The 16,513-nt window shown below is 53.7% G+C and overlaps 1 protein-coding gene across 3 annotated transcripts in view; it reads right to left on the bottom strand.

Moving 5' to 3' along the window:
- The window catches only part of RASSF5 (Ras association domain family member 5), a 28,770-nt gene that overhangs the window by 8,798 nt on the left and 3,459 nt on the right, over nucleotides 1-16,513 (bottom strand). Inside the window, exons 1-4 of one of the 3 annotated variants that reach the window (XM_064635998.1) lie at nucleotides 14,365-14,758; nucleotides 12,647-12,762; nucleotides 11,888-12,011; nucleotides 10,742-10,860 (exon numbers count right to left, since the gene is read on the bottom strand). In XM_064635998.1, coding sequence (XP_064492068.1) covers nucleotides 10,742-10,860; nucleotides 11,888-12,011; nucleotides 12,647-12,762; nucleotides 14,365-14,560 — 555 coding nt within the window. In that variant the 5' untranslated portion in view covers nucleotides 14,561-14,758. Of the gene's footprint in view, nucleotides 1-6,079; nucleotides 6,440-10,741; nucleotides 10,861-11,887; nucleotides 12,012-12,646; nucleotides 12,763-14,364; nucleotides 14,759-16,513 lie in introns of those variants that run through there. The other 2 variants (XM_064635996.1, XM_064635997.1) reach the window with 2 other exon arrangements.

Below are 16,513 nucleotides of genomic sequence, written 5' to 3'. Positions count from 1 at the left end.
CACGTTCACCACACGTGGCACAAACACAACCATCCATCCACCCATCCATCCATCCACCCAGACACACGTGGAAAAAGCAAACACAGCAGCTCAGCCTGTCCCTGTCCCTGCCTCTTCCCCTCCTGGGATGTTTCCAGCTGAGGGACACGGCATGTGCCAGGCGTGTGCCAGCAGTTAAGAGCCCTGGGAGCAGCTCGTGCTCCGATGCCGCCCGGTTTCCATGGAGGACACACGGAGCACTGGGGAACACGTGAGCCTGGAGCAGTGCTGGGCCCCAGGGATCCACAGCAGGCACAAGGCAGGTGGTGTGGCTGTGGGTTCCAAGAACAGCAGGAGGAAGCCTGGCTCGGGGCACGTCACAGGTCTCACACCACGTCACCACACGACTGCTTCACCAAACCACTGCCCAGCCTCGGGTGTGCTGCCTCCCCCAGGCAGGGCAGATCACATGGACCTGCTGCTCTCATGGCTTGCTCAGCCCCCTGCCAGCTCACCTTCCTCCTGCACCCTCCTGCTGAAGGGAAAGGAAGTTGTAACAATCTCCTTCCATGCAGCCACCCCGGCACAGGCACAGGGGGTGTCCGGGTGAAAGTCGGGGCACACGCTCCATCCACGGCCAAGCAACGAGGTCATGGGGGAAAAGCTGTCCCACAGGATCCACAGTGGGGCCATCCCAGCTCCAGCAGCTATTTAGGGAGGTCTATGGGACTATAAAGGGCACTGGGGCTCCAAGGGCTCAACCCTTCAGTGATGCTCAGGCCTGGCTATGCCGTGAGCCCCAGCAGGGACCACCCATCCATCCCAAGCCTGCACTCCTCACGGCTGGAAACTCTGCTTTTCTGTCCTACAGACTAAAACCCGCCTGTGAACGAGACCCAAAGCAGCCCAGCAGCGCCAGCCCCACAGTGGGGGAGCCCTGGGAAGGGGCCTGAGAGGAGAAGTGCTGCTCCTTCCTCCCGTGTGATCAGATCAGCCACTTCTTTGCTCTTCACAAATCCACCCCGACCTCCAGTTGTGCAAAGCTGCTAGTGCAGAATCTGCAATTCTGGCTAAAGGAAGAAAAAACAGAAGCTTTTAACCATAAACCGTTGCCACATTTCCTGTTGCACCGGGACGGGAGGAAACGAGCTGTGAACAAAACAACAGCTCTGGCACCTCTGCCTGCACCTGAGCCCGGGCAGGCACTGCAGCTTTCCTGGGTGGAAAACAGGGAAGAGCAACCCCAGCCATCCTTGGGGATCACCTCGTGGCCTCACAACAGGACACCCATGTGCCAGCCTGCACAAGCAGCACGTTCCATCGTGCCACCCTCCTGTGTGACCGGCAGGAGAGCGACGGCAAGGCTGGAGCTGCCAGGGTGATTCCACACCTGCTCCACTAAAAACCTGATGCAGAACATGGCATGGCTGTGGATGCCAGAGGTTAAACAGGCTGTCAGCTCGCTGGCAGTGTTTAAACTCAGCAGGTGAGGGGTTTGCCAGCCTGTGTGACACTGCCATAAAATAACTCACAGAGCTGCAGCGACACAGGCACCCACAGACTGCACAGGACCCTACCCATGTCCTCCCCCTGCACAGAGGGTCCCTTCCATACCCTACATTATCCCTCTGTTGTAAGAAATACCAGCTGTAAGAAATGACTCGAGCCTCATCTGGCACTTGGGCTAAAGCTCAGTGGGATAAAGGCTGCCCAGCTCCTGGTGCACAAAGCCCATGGCCCGGGGCTTGGGCAGCCACTGTCCCCACGAGTTCCCCACACCAACCCCCTCTTTGCAACCCACCACTCAGCTAATGAGCCGTGAGCTTGTGACAGGCTATTATGGAAAACCCACAGGCCCTGGTGATTGTGGTGACACGCTCTCAAAAGAATTCTGAGCCAAGAGAGGCAACAGCGAAGCCTCCGCGACAGATATTTCCATTTATCGGTTTGAGAGGAGAAACACCCTCCCCATCCAGTCAAAGGGCATCCTCCCTACAGCCTCTCACCTGCCCACAGCCAACCCCCAACTTAAAAACCTTTCTAAAGCAAGCAAAGGCAGCAGCTCTGCATCATCTTGGGAATAACAGCTCTAGGTGGGACCCAGGAGCTTTCTGGTGCCACTTCAGCAGTGTGGGTGGATGGTGCCCTCTCCCATGGCTCCACCACAGCCCCAGCTGGCACAAAGGAGCCATGGTTACAATTTGGATGCACAGCCCAAGAGGTGGAAGACCAGCAGTTGCTCTTTGCCATAAGCTTCACCACCAAACCAGACATGGAAAGGCACAGTAGGTAGAAAGTCTGATTGTGCCCTTCCCTGGGACACTCCTTGGAGCAAGGGCCGCTTTCCTACAGCCCCAAACCAGCCTCAGGGACACCATCCCTGGCCCCTCACTCCCAGGCAATTCTTCTCACCAGCTATTTAGTTAATAAAGAGCAGAACAGTGGAGATGGATCTGGCCCAACATCCCCACATTCTTGGCATCGACTCTCTTATCTCGAGGCAGGAGTGGCCAAGTCCTCCCTGGGGTGCTCAGACACAGCTCCATCACCATTTACATCAGCCATGCTGGGACAACTTGCACTCCCAAAACCACAGCCCAAGCCCTCCCTTTGGTTTCCATGTTCAGACTGCAAGAGTGTTTCAAAGATCTCTTCTGAAGGGATTATACAACTCAGGGCATCAACCCTCAGTTCTCCTGCTTATTATGGAAAGATGTGTCCTAAAATATGAGAAAGCAAAGCCTGGAGAGCACGTCTGGGCCACAGTTCAGAGAAGCATCACCAGCTCACCTCCTGTGCCCACTATCACACCACAGCACAAAGGACTGGAAATAGAAGTGAATGCTTCAAATCTGAGCCAGAAACAGGAGAAGCAGCAGCTCAGAACTGTAAATCCAGCTGCAGCAGGGAGTGGTGGCAGCTGGGGGGCATCGGGGCCAAGGCAGTCACCAGAGCTGGGACATCTCTGCTCTCACAGAGCTCTCCACCACTGCTCAACACCCAACACCTCCCCTTCACCACCCACTCCCACGGTTCACAGCTCTATGCTGGGAAAGGATCCACTGCTCCAGCACAGACAGGCAGGGGAGAGAATCACACAACAGATTTAGACCAAAAATCACCCCCAAAAAACCCTAAATACCCCCAACAATTCAGTCTCTTTGAGAAATTCAGATGAGAGGCTGTGGTTTGCTTTGGGGTTCAGAGGAAAAGGCAGAAGATAAGAGAGCTGTGCATTTCTAGAGGAGGGGAGAGGGATGGTTGCTGCATTTCAGAGAGGTTAGAGCAAGTGAAGATGGGCTCAGTGTTTTGATTGCCATGGAGATTTCACTTAGAAACCGTTTTTCCTGCCACATCTCTGCTCAGCAGTGAGAGCTGAGAAGGTCCTCACGAGGAGCTGCATCTCAGGGGGGGTCTGGGCTGGACAGGACACAACCACACCAGTGTCTGTAGACCCCAGCCCAGGTGGTGGATCAGAGGGATCTGCTGATCCTCAGGAGCAGACACTGGGAACTGGTCACAGCCTTGCAGGGCCAGAAAAGCTTCTTCCCCCCCTCCCTCCCCCAAGAGGTGCCCCAGGGCCACCCCTGCAGGAAGACTGTACCTGCCTCCCCCCTGGGAATCACTCTGTGCTCTGCAGGACAGAGACAAGGGGACAAAGAGAGGACCCTGAACTAGTCCCTGGGCTCTGGCTCCTCTGCAATGCCCACTTTGCATCCCCACAAACCATCTCATCCAGCCCCTGCTCAGCTTCTGTCCCTCCTGTGTTTTCTATTCCTGGACAGACACTTGCCCCTCTCTCTCCCTGTCTGAGCCAGCTCTCCCAGCAGCCACTGATGCAGGACTCCAAGAGCAATTTTGCAGAGTTTTAAGCAATCAGGCTTCAGGCAGAAGCCACTGAAGCCATTCAGCTGGAGAGGCCTGAAAATGCCAAGTAATGGATCTCCAGGGATGAGGTCACATGAGATCTAAAACGGTTCTTTGCTAATGAAGAGTGATTGCAGTGATGGTTCTGAAAATAAAAAGGAATTACAGCAATCCTGGAAAGAGGCTCTTCAGGTTAGTACAGTTATTCCAATCAGAAAAATCATTTCTGTAATCACAGAGAACAAATTCCACTCCGCTGTTTTAAGTGACTGGAGACCTGTATGTCTCCTCCTACCCCCCACATTTCCTCCACAGAGATGTTTCCTATATCTTTCAAGACCTGTATCCCTAAGTTATCCATATTTAGCTTCCTCCTGCCCAGTGCAGGGCATGCCCATGGGTTGATGGGTGCCACACTGTGCATCCTGGATTCAGGAATCATTCCTGGGCATCTAAAGATGGACAAACATCACCATTCCCAAACACACCCCTCAGGTTAACTCACTTTTGGGTCTAGGCTGATGTTCTCTGGTCGTGGCCAGGAGCAGGGACCATACTTGAGGAAAAACAAAGTCGTTGCCACAAGCAGCTCTTGCATTGGTGGGAAGGTTCCACATTCAATAATATCACTTAATTAAGGTGCCAAGGTGAAAAGGGGAGACAGGGAGTGAGCAATATGAGATGTCCACCACCTCCTCCTCCTCCTGCATGACCTGCACCACCACTGACCCCCAGGATGCCACGAACCCCCCAAAACCTTCCTCCCCCGAGGCCTGACAGTGGTTTCCACCTCCATCCAGCCTGAGACACGAGGACCCATCCCCACACATTACACAACACCAGTTGGTTTTAAGCAGCACATTTTGTGTGGGTTTTTTTTTTTGTCCTTTCCACTCACAGGAACCATTTCCTCCCCATAACACCAACCCCCCGAAAGGCTCCATCTTCTCTGGCAGCTCTGCCACCCACACTGGTCACATCCAGGCTGGGAAAAAGGGGCTGCAGCAGCTCCAAATCCCTCTGTGAGGGAGAGCTCCTGAGCACCAACAGCACCAGGCTGGTTTCCAAAAGGTACCCAAGGATCTGCAGTGCTCTGGCTCAAACAGAGCAGCACCAACACCCCGATCTCTTACGTCTCCTACACAAATGAATCATCAAATGACATTTAAAAACCAACAGCAAGTGTCTGTTAATCATAGTGAAAGGGAGCTGCTGGCCAGCAGGGAATATCCCACCTTAAACCCAAGGGAGTGTTTCCTCAGAGAAATTAAAATTCCCAGCAGACTGAAGGTCTCCCCCAGAGCAGCCCCACCTTCCCAGGGAGAGCAGGGGAGAGCTCTTGGGCTGCAGGAGGATGAACCCCAAAGCACCTCCTCAGGATTGCTGCTCTGCAGCCTCAGGTGCAAATGCAGCAGAGCCTGAACAGGAGTGTGCCAGTGCTAATGGTTTACAGGGGAGTTTTAAGTGAAAAAAGCTGCTCCCTGGGCCAGATTTGACCTGTGGGTGCTGCAGGGCTCTCATTGTGCTGTGAAACCCCCACTTCCTCAGCAGCACCTTCTCCTTTTATGCTCAGCTCCGGTTGGGGCCCCAAAGTTTATGACAGGGATTTTTAATTTTATTTAAATAAACGCTTAAAACCCATGAAGCAGCCCTGTCAATGTTACTGAGGCAGAAATCTCACCCTGGGGTGAAACACTGCCCAGCCAAACCCTCTCTTCCTTCTCCAGGGCCGGTGCACATGGCCCAAGGCACCCAGAGAAGGATCACATTCATCACTGTGTTAATAAGCTCACGGATTAATTTGGTCCTGAACTTTCCCATCTCCCCACCCGCAATTTTTCAGCAATGCTGCAGATTTTGTGAGGCCAAACCACAGGTCCCTGGCCGGGAGCCTGACCCGTGGATGACAGCTGGCAGGGTTGCTACAGGATTTCACCTAACGCCGAAAAAAAATAAAAAAATCACATTTAGAGTCGGCTCCTCCAGCGTGAATCCCCCCCGGGGAAGGGGGAAACCCGGCGTGTAAAGGTTGAGATGGCTGAGGAAAACCTGCAGCAGCGCAGACCCCCCTTGCACAGGAGAGGGAAGAGCCCTCCGGCAGCTCTGCCCTGACTCCAGCACGAGCTCATTTTGGCAGCACCCGCAGCCAAACGTGCGGGAACACCCGACACCCCCCTCCTCCGGTGCCCCCCTCTTCCCAGCACATCCCTCCTCACTAGTCCGGAGCCGTTACCTTGGCAGGGACCTTGCTCTGCGCGCTGCGGAAAAAAGAGGTTTTTGCCGTGAAAAAGCAATCCTCGAGGTCTTCATCCAAACTGCAGTACCCGCTGCTCATGCTGCTGCCGATGGTCATCGAAGCCCGGCAGAGGCGAGAGGCTGAGGGGGCGCGGGGGTCGCCGGGGGGCTCGGGGGGCCGGCGACCATCGGGGTCCCCGCTGCGAGCCCGCGCTCACATCCTCGGCTCGCCGGCGCTTATCTGCGGCAGCAGCTCCTTCTGCTCATCCTCCGGAGCCAGCCGAGCTACTCCTCTCTAACAGGCAGCCGTGCCGGGTAACCCTTCCCTTCCCTCTCCTCCTCCACCCGCCTCCCTGCGCAGCATGGAAGGGGCAGAGCCGCAGGTTCGCTCCCGCTGCCGGAGCCCAGCCCGGCCGGTCCCGGGGGTGCCCGCGCAGCATCGCCCTCGCCTTCGCCTCCCCTTCCTGCCCTCGCCTCGCTCGCCGCGGCCCCGGCCACTTCCTCTTGCAGAATTTCTCACCCCGCTCGCAGCCGAGGTGCTGGGCACTGCCCGGCCCCCCCTCCGGGGACCCCCGGTACCACCTTAGTGACCCAAAACACATCGCCGGGGAGGGCTGGATGCTGCCCCGTCCCTGTCAGCTGCCAGGGCATCGCCTGGTTTTGGGAATCAAGGCCAGGCTGGACTAAAAGGTGGTGGGGAAGGGGGGGGGGGGCTGGTGAAGATGCAGCCTGAGACCCTCCTCGGGGTCCCAGGGACCTCTGGCTATCACACTGCAGGAGGCACTGGGTGCCCCTCTGCTCTGCAGATAATTTTAGAGCAGCAGGAGCAGTTTCAGCAGCACTGGCACCCAGATGAGGCAACTTCAACTGCAGCCCAAGAAAAAGCCTTTCAGCTCCTGGGTCCTGCTTGCAAAAAGCTCCAGGCTCATGAAAATGCTGTGCTGGCCTTGGAAAGGGGCTCAGAACAACAGCATCATCCCTGGTCCCCTCTGCCCCCCCAGCCCTGCAGGGACCCAGCTCAGAGCTGACCCACCCCAGCACTGCCTGCTCCTTCCCCTCCAGAGCTGCCAACCATCCCATCAATACCCTGTGATTTACCCAGCAGCTTTTAAAGCAGCTGTGACCTTCCTGCTTGGTGAAGATCACAGGTATTTCTGGAGCCAGGCAGGGGAAGAGCTCTGCTCCCCACAGGCTTTTCCTCCTCCCATGAGGGGCTGTGCATCCACGGGGAGCACATCCCAGCACATCCACAGCCACCTGAAAACACATGTTTGTGAGCAAGTAGAGGGGACTGAAGAAAAGCCTGACATGCTGTGTTATGAAAGACCCTGCTTAGGCAATGCAGTATTAATGTACGTGCTAAGAATTCTTCACCACACTTCAGAAACGGAGGAGGGAACGAGGCCTGAGAGCACAGAAGGGTTTGGTTTGGAAGGGACCTTAAGGTTCATATCGTTCCACCCCCTGCCATGGGCAGGGACACCTCCCACTAGCCCAGGCTGCTCTGAGCCCTGGCCTTGAACACTTCCAGGGATAAGGAATCCACAACTTTTCTGGGCAATCTGTGTCATTGCTTCACCACCTTCACAGGGAAGAATTCCTTCCCAGTACCTGAGCTAAACTTGCTCCTCCAATTGGTCCAAAAGGGCTCCATCCAAGGCCTTCACAGCCACCACCCAGCACAAAAACCTCCTCCCCTCTTGATAGGCTGCAGATGGTGCTCCAAATCTGTATCTGTTAGTTGAAGGACTTAAATCACTCCAAGCCTTTGATAAGCTCCATGCCCCGCTGCCAGCAGCATCCCAGGAATACAAACTGAGATGTACATGGCAAAAGACTGGAGGGAGGAGGCAACATCTGCATCTCAAAAAGAGGAAGGCAAGAATCCAAGTGGCTTATTTACAAAGCAACTGGTAACAGCGTGGAATAAATAAGCCATGCTCTCAGCAGCAGAGTCCTCCTGCAGCAGCACAACCCCCCCTGCTCCACGGGGATATATTTAGAGGAGAAAGAGGCTTAAATTGAGCACGTGCAACACTAGCAGAAAGTGAGTGTTGGGCTGATGATCAGCACTGGTGTCTCCTATGAAGTCTCAGCCCCAGGAGTGTCACAGGGGAACCAGGGGGCAGCCCCATGTGAAGCTGGGTGCTCTCCCTCTGCATTGCTCCAGGGGATTCTCCAAGAAACCCTCACTTTTCCACTGCAATCCACCTGCGTGGGAAATTAGCTCCATAAAAAAAAAAAACAAACAAAAAAACAAAACAGCTAAGCCAAATAAACCCAAGTAATTTTGGCCTGTTGGTCCAGCAGAAGCTCTACTTAATGGTTACCTGCACATCAGCCCCCCCCAAAACCCACCCACTGGTGACCTGCACCAGTTCTCAGGTGGGAAGTACATGACCAGGGACCAAACTCCTGGTGCTGCCAACACCAGCTGAGTCTGGATTTCAGCTGGGCAGGCTGATCTGGGACCCAAATGTAACACACTCTTAAGTACTTTACTGGATCAAAGCCCAAATTATTAATGCCTGGTATTACAAGGTAACAGCATTAAATATGTGATAATAAAGTAGTTATCTCTCCGATGCTTCCAGCTTGCTTAATTTTGATAATACTATTTAATGACTTTCAACTCTGCCAGCTATTAATTTTTCCTATGTTTTCAGTGTGCAATCCCCTTCCCCTCCTGCCAGCATATTCAGGCATCCTGTTAGTCTCCTACTGGAACACTGACACTGCTTTCCCTCCATCCTCCTCCTTTCCAGCAGCAAAACCTGCTTGGCCAACAGAAACACTCCAGGAACGTGGCTGTGTGCTCAGCTCTATGGGCTCAGATCAAGTAAACATGATTTTCCCCTGATTATCCAGCATCCATAAAAGAGAACAAAGCCTTATTGCAGTGATTTAACCCTCATTAACCCTCAAACCAACCCCCACACCTCCAGCTTCCCCCAGCAGAGGCAACAAGGCTCCATCCAGCACTTTGCAGTACGAAAGGTTTCGAGGTACAATCCCCGACCAGGACCTTGGGATTGGGTTTATGGATTTCTCTTTGCTGCTGGAATTGGAGAGACACTTTTGTTTCCTGGGCACAAAATGCCTCCCCCCCCTTCCCTGGGATCCCAGCAGAGCCGTGTCAGAGTGATGGATTGCCACTGAGCACGGGCTCTGTGTTTGTTATTAGGCCCATCAATAACCCCGGCTGGTGTTATCGCCCCCAAGATGAAACGAGCCTTCCTCATTCTCCTGAGAGCCAGGCTTTTCTCATGCTGCTGGGGGAAGCCCAACAACATCCACCACAAATCTGCCTTCGCACCCTTATACAAACACCTCAAGGCTCAGTGGGGAACCCACTCTGAGCCCCTTTGTAACACTTAACTTAGAAGATAAATCCCATCTCACTTCAGATCCCTCCTGGCCAGTTTATTCTGAGCAGCACCTGCCCAGCCACGCATCAAACAGACCTTGCACAGCAAAGGATGGATGACAACCAAACCCCGCACACCCAACAGAAACCCCGTGTTGCCTTTGGAAAAGTGCATGTTTCCATCTCCAGTTCTGCACAAGCACATCAAGGTCCTCCACAAAGAGGGATATAAACACAGCCTTATAATGAAGGTGAAAACACAGAATCACAGAACCATTCAGGTTGCAAAAGACTTCCAAGATCATCCAGTCCAACCTTCAGCCAAGTGCCCTCATGCCCACTAAACCATAAAATGAAGTGCCACATCTACTCATTTTTTGAACACTTCCAGGGATGGCGACTCCACCGCTTCCCCGGGGAGCTGTTCCAAACACTTTAAAAAAAGAACACACAGAGACTGAAAAGGTTCCGTTTTCAAGTCAAATCCACTCCAGGCAGGTTTCTAAGCGGTGCCTTAAGCTTCCAGCATTAAGTCTCTTACATCCCACGTGGCGTGACGGGAGCCTCTGCACCCTGCAGCCTGTCCCACCCACGCTGGCTCGCAGGACGCTGCGGCACAGACACCGCGGGACCCTGGGGGGATTAAGCCAACAGCTAAACCTTCCGGAGTAACCCCGGGATTACTGCACATGCCTAACGCAGATTGAAGGGTCTCAATCCCCTGGGACTACTGAAACTCTTAAAACAAGGCCATCAGCCAGGACTCCTGCTGAAATCTGCACCTGTGCTCTGCCACGACGCAGGAAAAACGCACCTTTGCTGCTGATTTACAAGCGCTTTGCTCAATTTAATGACAAAATTTAATGCCAGTGTCGGTGATCCCTGGCAGGCACAGGGACATGAACCACATGATGAGGGGGCTGATGACCCCTCAGGGCACTGGGACATGGCCAGGCTGCAGAACATGGACCAGCATTCCCGCATGGCACAGCTCCTCTCACGTCCACTCCGGAATGGGAGCATTTTAAACACAACAAAGTTACACACACTCACCTCTCCAGGGAGGGAGGTGCCCACATGCCCAACCTCCAATCCACCAGATCACACACCCACCCAGGCAGGACACCTGGGCATGGTGTTTACAGTCCATCAGTGACACCGCCTGGGGCTGAGCTCTGACAAGCCCTCCCTCCTGGAAAACCCTTTGGGAGCAAGACATCAGGTCCCTGGAGGAGATGCCATCAGTCCCCACGAGGCTGTGCCCCCCCTCCCCGAGCCCCCTCCCCGTGGTACCTGGCTGCAGGGTGGCAGCAGGGTGCTCTCTGGGGACAGCTGGCCCTGGCACGGCCCCGGCCGGCGGCAATCCAGCTGGATGAGGCTGCGGCACTCCTGGTGACACGTGTATCTGCAGTCTGCAGGGAGAGAAGGAGAAGGTGAGGCGCCCAGACCTGCAGGCTGCGGTTGAGGGGTGGTGGGGGAACCCCAGGAAGGGACTGGATTCCAGCTGGAGGGCAGACAGATGCTGGTGGGCACCAGCACAGCCCGTTCAGGGTCCCCGCTCAGGGGGGAAAGGCACCAAAACACCTCATCCAGAGCAAACTCTGCTCCCCTGTCCTCTCCCCAGCCACATTCCTGCCACATGTCCCATTGCCTTTCCCCAGACCTGGCACACTGACACACAAAGCATTGAAAACGCCCCAACCCCACCAAACCACGGGGTACCCACTCCCCAGCTCTGCTCCTGGGAGGAGTCACCTGCAAAACATCTGGACCAAAAGCTTGACCACTGCACAGGATCCTTCACCTTTCACCACCAGGAGGGAAGAGACGTCTTTGTATTAGACAGAAGTCAAAGTATTTAAGGTCACTAAATATCACAGAATCATAGCATGGCTGGGTTGGAAGGGACCTCAAAGAACATGTTGTTGAACCCTCTGCCACAGGCAGGGACACCTTCCACTAGCCCAGGTTGCTCCAAGCTCCTTCCAACCTGGCCTTGGACACTTCCAGGGATGGGGCAGCCACAGCTTCTCTGGGCAACCTGTGCCAGTTCCTAAATACGAACACTGCAAGGGCCAGTTACAGTGATTAAGGCACAGATCCACCTCCAGGCTGCCACAAATCCTCCCCTGGAGAGGGCAGGGACACATCCCAGCCAGACCAGGGGCCATGACCTCCTGTCCCAGGTGCAGTAATGCATTGGCACAGTGGTTTTTTGGCTGCTGACCCAATGTCAGACATTAACTAGTTCAAGGAAGGAATTGCACAGACACTGCTGAGCCCAGGTTTAACCCCTTAGGGCACAGGGTCCTGCTTGCCCACGGCTCCAGAGTGGCAGCATTTGGCACAGAGAGCTCCCTCCCTCCACCAGTTATCCCACACTCATGGCCATCACTCCCACAGCCCTTTCCCTCGAAGCCCCAACTCCTCCAAACCCACCTGACTGCAGCAAACAACCTCCTTCCGCTTTAATGGCCCAGCTGAGCCTTTTAATTTTTAACTGCCGTTCAAACAGCATTAAATTTACTTTTACGTTATCCAAAATTCCAGAGAGGTCACCAACCTGAAAAAAAAATTAAAAAAAAATCCCCAAACCAAGGCAAGAGGGTTCACCCCACAGAGTGGAGTGCCTGTCCCTGCACCTGCCCTGTGACCCCACTCTGAACCACCAACCCATTTTAAATACCCTTCTTTTCGCTTTTCTTTTTTTTTTTTTTTCCCTTTTTTCCCTTTTTCTTTAGCATTTGGGTCAATGGTTTTGAATATCTGGGGCTGGCAGGAAAGCAAAGGAATATCCCATGTTTGCTGTGGAAACAGTGATTTCTGCTCAGCTCTGGTGAATACTCCAATGCCCCAGAATGAATGAGAGGAGCTGAAGCACTGCTGGGAGCTGGTGCCTGAGGGGGGAAGCATCAATCTCCAGGGGAAAGAGGGAAATCATTTATCATTTATCATTTAACATTCATGTGGCGTGAGCTGTCTATCATTCTCCTATTCCAAATCAGTTGTCTCAAGTCAGCCTGGTGGAAAAGCAGGGAATCTTGCCTTTTTTTTTTTTTTTTAATTAGAAATAAGCTGCAGTTACACAGTAATTTAATGCATGACCTTTTGAGCAACTGGAACAGCCTTTTAATAGGGGACATTTGCCAAGTCTTTGCTGGAGGTGCCAATTGGAGAAGGCTCCAGCTGTGGGTTCACCTGAGCATCTGCCACCAGAATGTCCCTTCTGCCTGTGTGGCCCCAGATTTTCACATTTGGGCAGCTGCCTCCTGGCTCTTTCAGACCTCCTGGAGTGGGAAGAGCCCTCCCAGCACCTGGGGTAAAGGCAACCAGAGGTGTGACACACTCGTAACCCGGCCCACAGAAATGCCAGTTCCCAGGCACACCTCTGGATCAGGCCCATTGTGGCCAGGCATTTCTTTAGGGGATTAAAGTGTGACACCTCCTTAGTCACCATCACCTATTAACAGACCTAATCATCCTGTATCCGGCAGGGAACACTAATTTTAGAAACCCTGCACAGCTTTAGGAAGCAGCCACGTGACAGGTTAGCCAAGAAAAGCAGGATGCCTCCACTTACACTTCGAGATAATTTCCATTCCAGTCAAACAAAGGAAGGCTTGGAAATGTAGTTTCTTTAAAAAAAAAAAATTAGTCTGATCGTGATACTGTGAAAAACTTGGGTGGTTGAAGGGAATTTCCCTTTCTCCAAAGATTAAAGTCTCTCAGGGGGATTAAGCTGGATAGAGTAAACCAGTCCAATACAGATGCTCATCTCAAATGCCTAAACACAGGGCTGCAGTCATAGAATGGTTTGGGTTGGAAGGGATCTTAAACACCACCCAGTTCCACCCCCTGCCATGGGCAGAGACACCTTCCACTAGCCCAGGTTGCTCCAAGCCCTGTCCAAGCTGGCCTTGGACACTTCCAGGGATGGGGCAGCCACAGATTTTCTGGGCAACCTGTGCCAGGGCCTCCCCACCCTCACAGGGAACAATTTCTCCCGTCATCCTGGCCAGCCCCATCCTCCCACCCCCACCTCCAGGATACCACAGACCCCCCTGGGGCACCTTTCAATTCCCCAACAAAAGGAGAAGGGAGGTTCTGCTGGAAGGGGAAAATGTGGCAGAACACTCCAGAATCCTTCAGGGGCTCTCACACATCACACACACCTCTCAGTGCAGGCTGCACCCGAGGCTGGGTTTTGCTGGGTGCCTCTGCCCACACCCCACGTCAGCGGGGTGACCTCAGTGACGGCAGCAGGATGTGGCCCTGTGACACCAGACAGTGGGGTCAGGTGGCTCCTCCTGCTGTGAGAGGACCTGTGGCACCACCACAACCATCAGCACCCCCAGAGTAATGCAGGGCAGGGCTCAGTTCTCCTGCAAGACACATCCCAACACCTCCCCGGCGCCGACCCAGCCCCGTCTCTGCAGCCCCCTTTGTCTCATCAGGTTTAGGTCTCAACCAGATGGTTTGGGTTCATTTGTTGGCAAACACAGGCAAAGCCCCAAGGGGGTGTTTCTTCTGTTTGCCCAGAGCAGCCAAGGCCCCCTGGGTGACAGGCACCCTTCTGTGATGCCCCTGCACTGCTGCAGCATCTGGGGCACAAATGCAGCTGCTGGCGGATGCTCTGGAGCCTTTTTTTACTAAAAGGCAAATTTTCCTTTACAGTGGAGCAGCACTCTGTGCTCCTGCCAGAGCAGGGCTGAAAAAGGAGCCAGAGCAGAGGTTGAAGCCTCCTGGTGTCACAGATGTGGTGGCAGGAGATCATGCCAGCCCTGTGCCAGCCCCGCTACCTGCCAGGCAGGATCCCTGCGGCTCTGCAGTGCCACAGGAAACCCTAAGAGCACCCCAAAGAGCAGCAGAAAACCTGCATACAGCCAAATCCCCCCCAAACTCACACCACCACCTACCTCTGAGCAGCAAGACCTCCCTGCTCTGCCTCCTGGGTGGCCGCAGCCCCTCGGACCAAGGCTTGGACTTGGGGAAATGCCGGAAGATTTTGCGAATTCTCTTTGTTAGGAGCCCAAAGCAAGTGGCTGCTCCTGCTTTGCCGTCTGTCATCCTTGGAAGAGGAGATCCAGAGCTCTCCAGGCACACACAGAGCATGCTGCTTCCACGAGGGGCCTTTTCTCCCACGGAGATAAAACCCTGACATTGCCCATTCACAACCTGCTGCCACTCGACGGGGTTATTTATTTATTTTTCTGAGCAGTGAGGCAGCGCCGCAGCTCAGAGCTTGTGCATCTCTGGGCCCGTCCCGTAAGCCATGGAAAACTTTCTATTTCTGGGGCTTTTTGCTTGATAAGATAAAACAACCCAACGGGAGAGATTAGAGAGAGAAAGCACAGGACCCGGCCGTGCGCTGGGAGGTCTCTTCCCGGCATCCTCCCTTGGCTTTGCTGCTTTTCCCTGCAGTCTTTTAAAGTTTAGGGGGTGGAAAAAAAGTCCCCAGCGTTTAAACAGAGATTAAATTAAAGAAATACGCTGAGATGAACTACATTTATAGGACTGAAACTGTATTTATAACATGGATTTAAACTCTGCACATAGCAAGGGTTTCTAGAGCCTTTCAGAGCAACGAGAAAAGTCACGTTATAAAAAGGAGGGAGTGTGACCTTTTACACAGACAGACAGTGCTAGGACAAGGGGAGTGGTTTTAAACTAAAAGAGGGGAGATTTAGATTAGATGTTGGGAAGAAATCGTTCCCTGTGAGGGTGGGGAGACCCTGGCACAGGTTGCCCAGAGAAGCTGTGGCTGCCCCAGCCCTGGAAGTGTCCAAGGCCAGCTTGGACAGGGCTTGGAGCAACCTGGGCTAGTGGAAGGTGTCCCTGCCCATGGCAGGGGGTGGAACTGGGTGGTCTTTAAGGTCCTTTCCAACCCAAACCATTCTGTGATGTATCAGTTACAACAATATCATGTGTCAAACCATGAACATCAGTTTAACAACACACTTGAAATCTGCTACTTTGTACCCACTACACCATGACCGTCCCCTCTCTGCTCAGGACTCCTCTCACGAGCAGACCAGTTTCCAGTGTCCAGTTTCCAGCTCCCTGCACAACACACTCTGGCTTTTGCACAGGGACTAACAAAGATGGGATTTAACTAATCCTAGAAATCCCACCAAGCAGCACAAGCAATGAGTTATCACAGGGGGCTCCTTATTCACCCAGACAGCACCTCTGCAGCTACACAGATCCCTCCTTCCCACATGGAGACCAGTGAACTCAGCTACACACACCGGGCCAGGGATGAAGCAGAGGGAGAAAAGAGACAGCCCAAAAACTAACCTGCAAGGCAAGAGCTGGAGCCTCGGCCGGTGTGTCCATCCATAAATCCTTCCTGAGGCACTGGACTGGATTGCAGCATGGAACATGACCCTAAAAGACCTGAGCTACCCCAGGATCCTGCCACACAGCTCTGGGCAGGTCACCATCCCATCCCACACCTCCATCTCCTCCCAGGGAAGCGAACGCCCTGCCTGGGGGAGCCACCCCAGCACCCCACCCCACCCTCACCCAACCTGGCAAACGCCATCCCCACCTGCCCCAGTCACTTGGCAGCAGGACAAGCCTCAGGAATCTGTCTGGATCAGCTAAATGGAACAGAAATGCAAAGTACTGTGGGTCCTGTGCTGTTAGCAATTATTATTTACAGTGGCAAGACCAGAGACACGACTGAGTGTGGGAGGATGTGATGGAAGAAGAGACATGAAAAACCACCGTGTCCTGCAGAGCTCCAGTGGTGTGAGCAGAACCTCGTCCCAGCCAGGCTGGGCTCGTTAAAGAATTTGTTATCTTAAGCAAACATACTTGGGAACAAATAACATTGGAACTGCAGTTTGCTCTACAAATTAGAAGGAGAAATGGAGTTTTACCAACTCCCTTCTTAAGGAAATAGGGACTGATTCAGCCCAGAGCCTGAACACAGAAGGAGGAGCTGCTCTGGGAGATAAAGGTGGCATCAGACCAGAGGCATAAACCCAGCAGGACGCTGAGGTGCTTCACTGAACCAGATCATGTCACAAGACCTACAGATCAAAAGCTGCTTCAGGTGCA

This window comes from Pseudopipra pipra, chromosome 25, assembly GCF_036250125.1.
Source record: "Pseudopipra pipra isolate bDixPip1 chromosome 25, bDixPip1.hap1, whole genome shotgun sequence".
NCBI classification, from domain to species: domain Eukaryota; kingdom Metazoa; phylum Chordata; class Aves; order Passeriformes; family Pipridae; genus Pseudopipra; species Pseudopipra pipra.
This window is presented reverse-complemented; position numbering and strand designations above follow the sequence as displayed.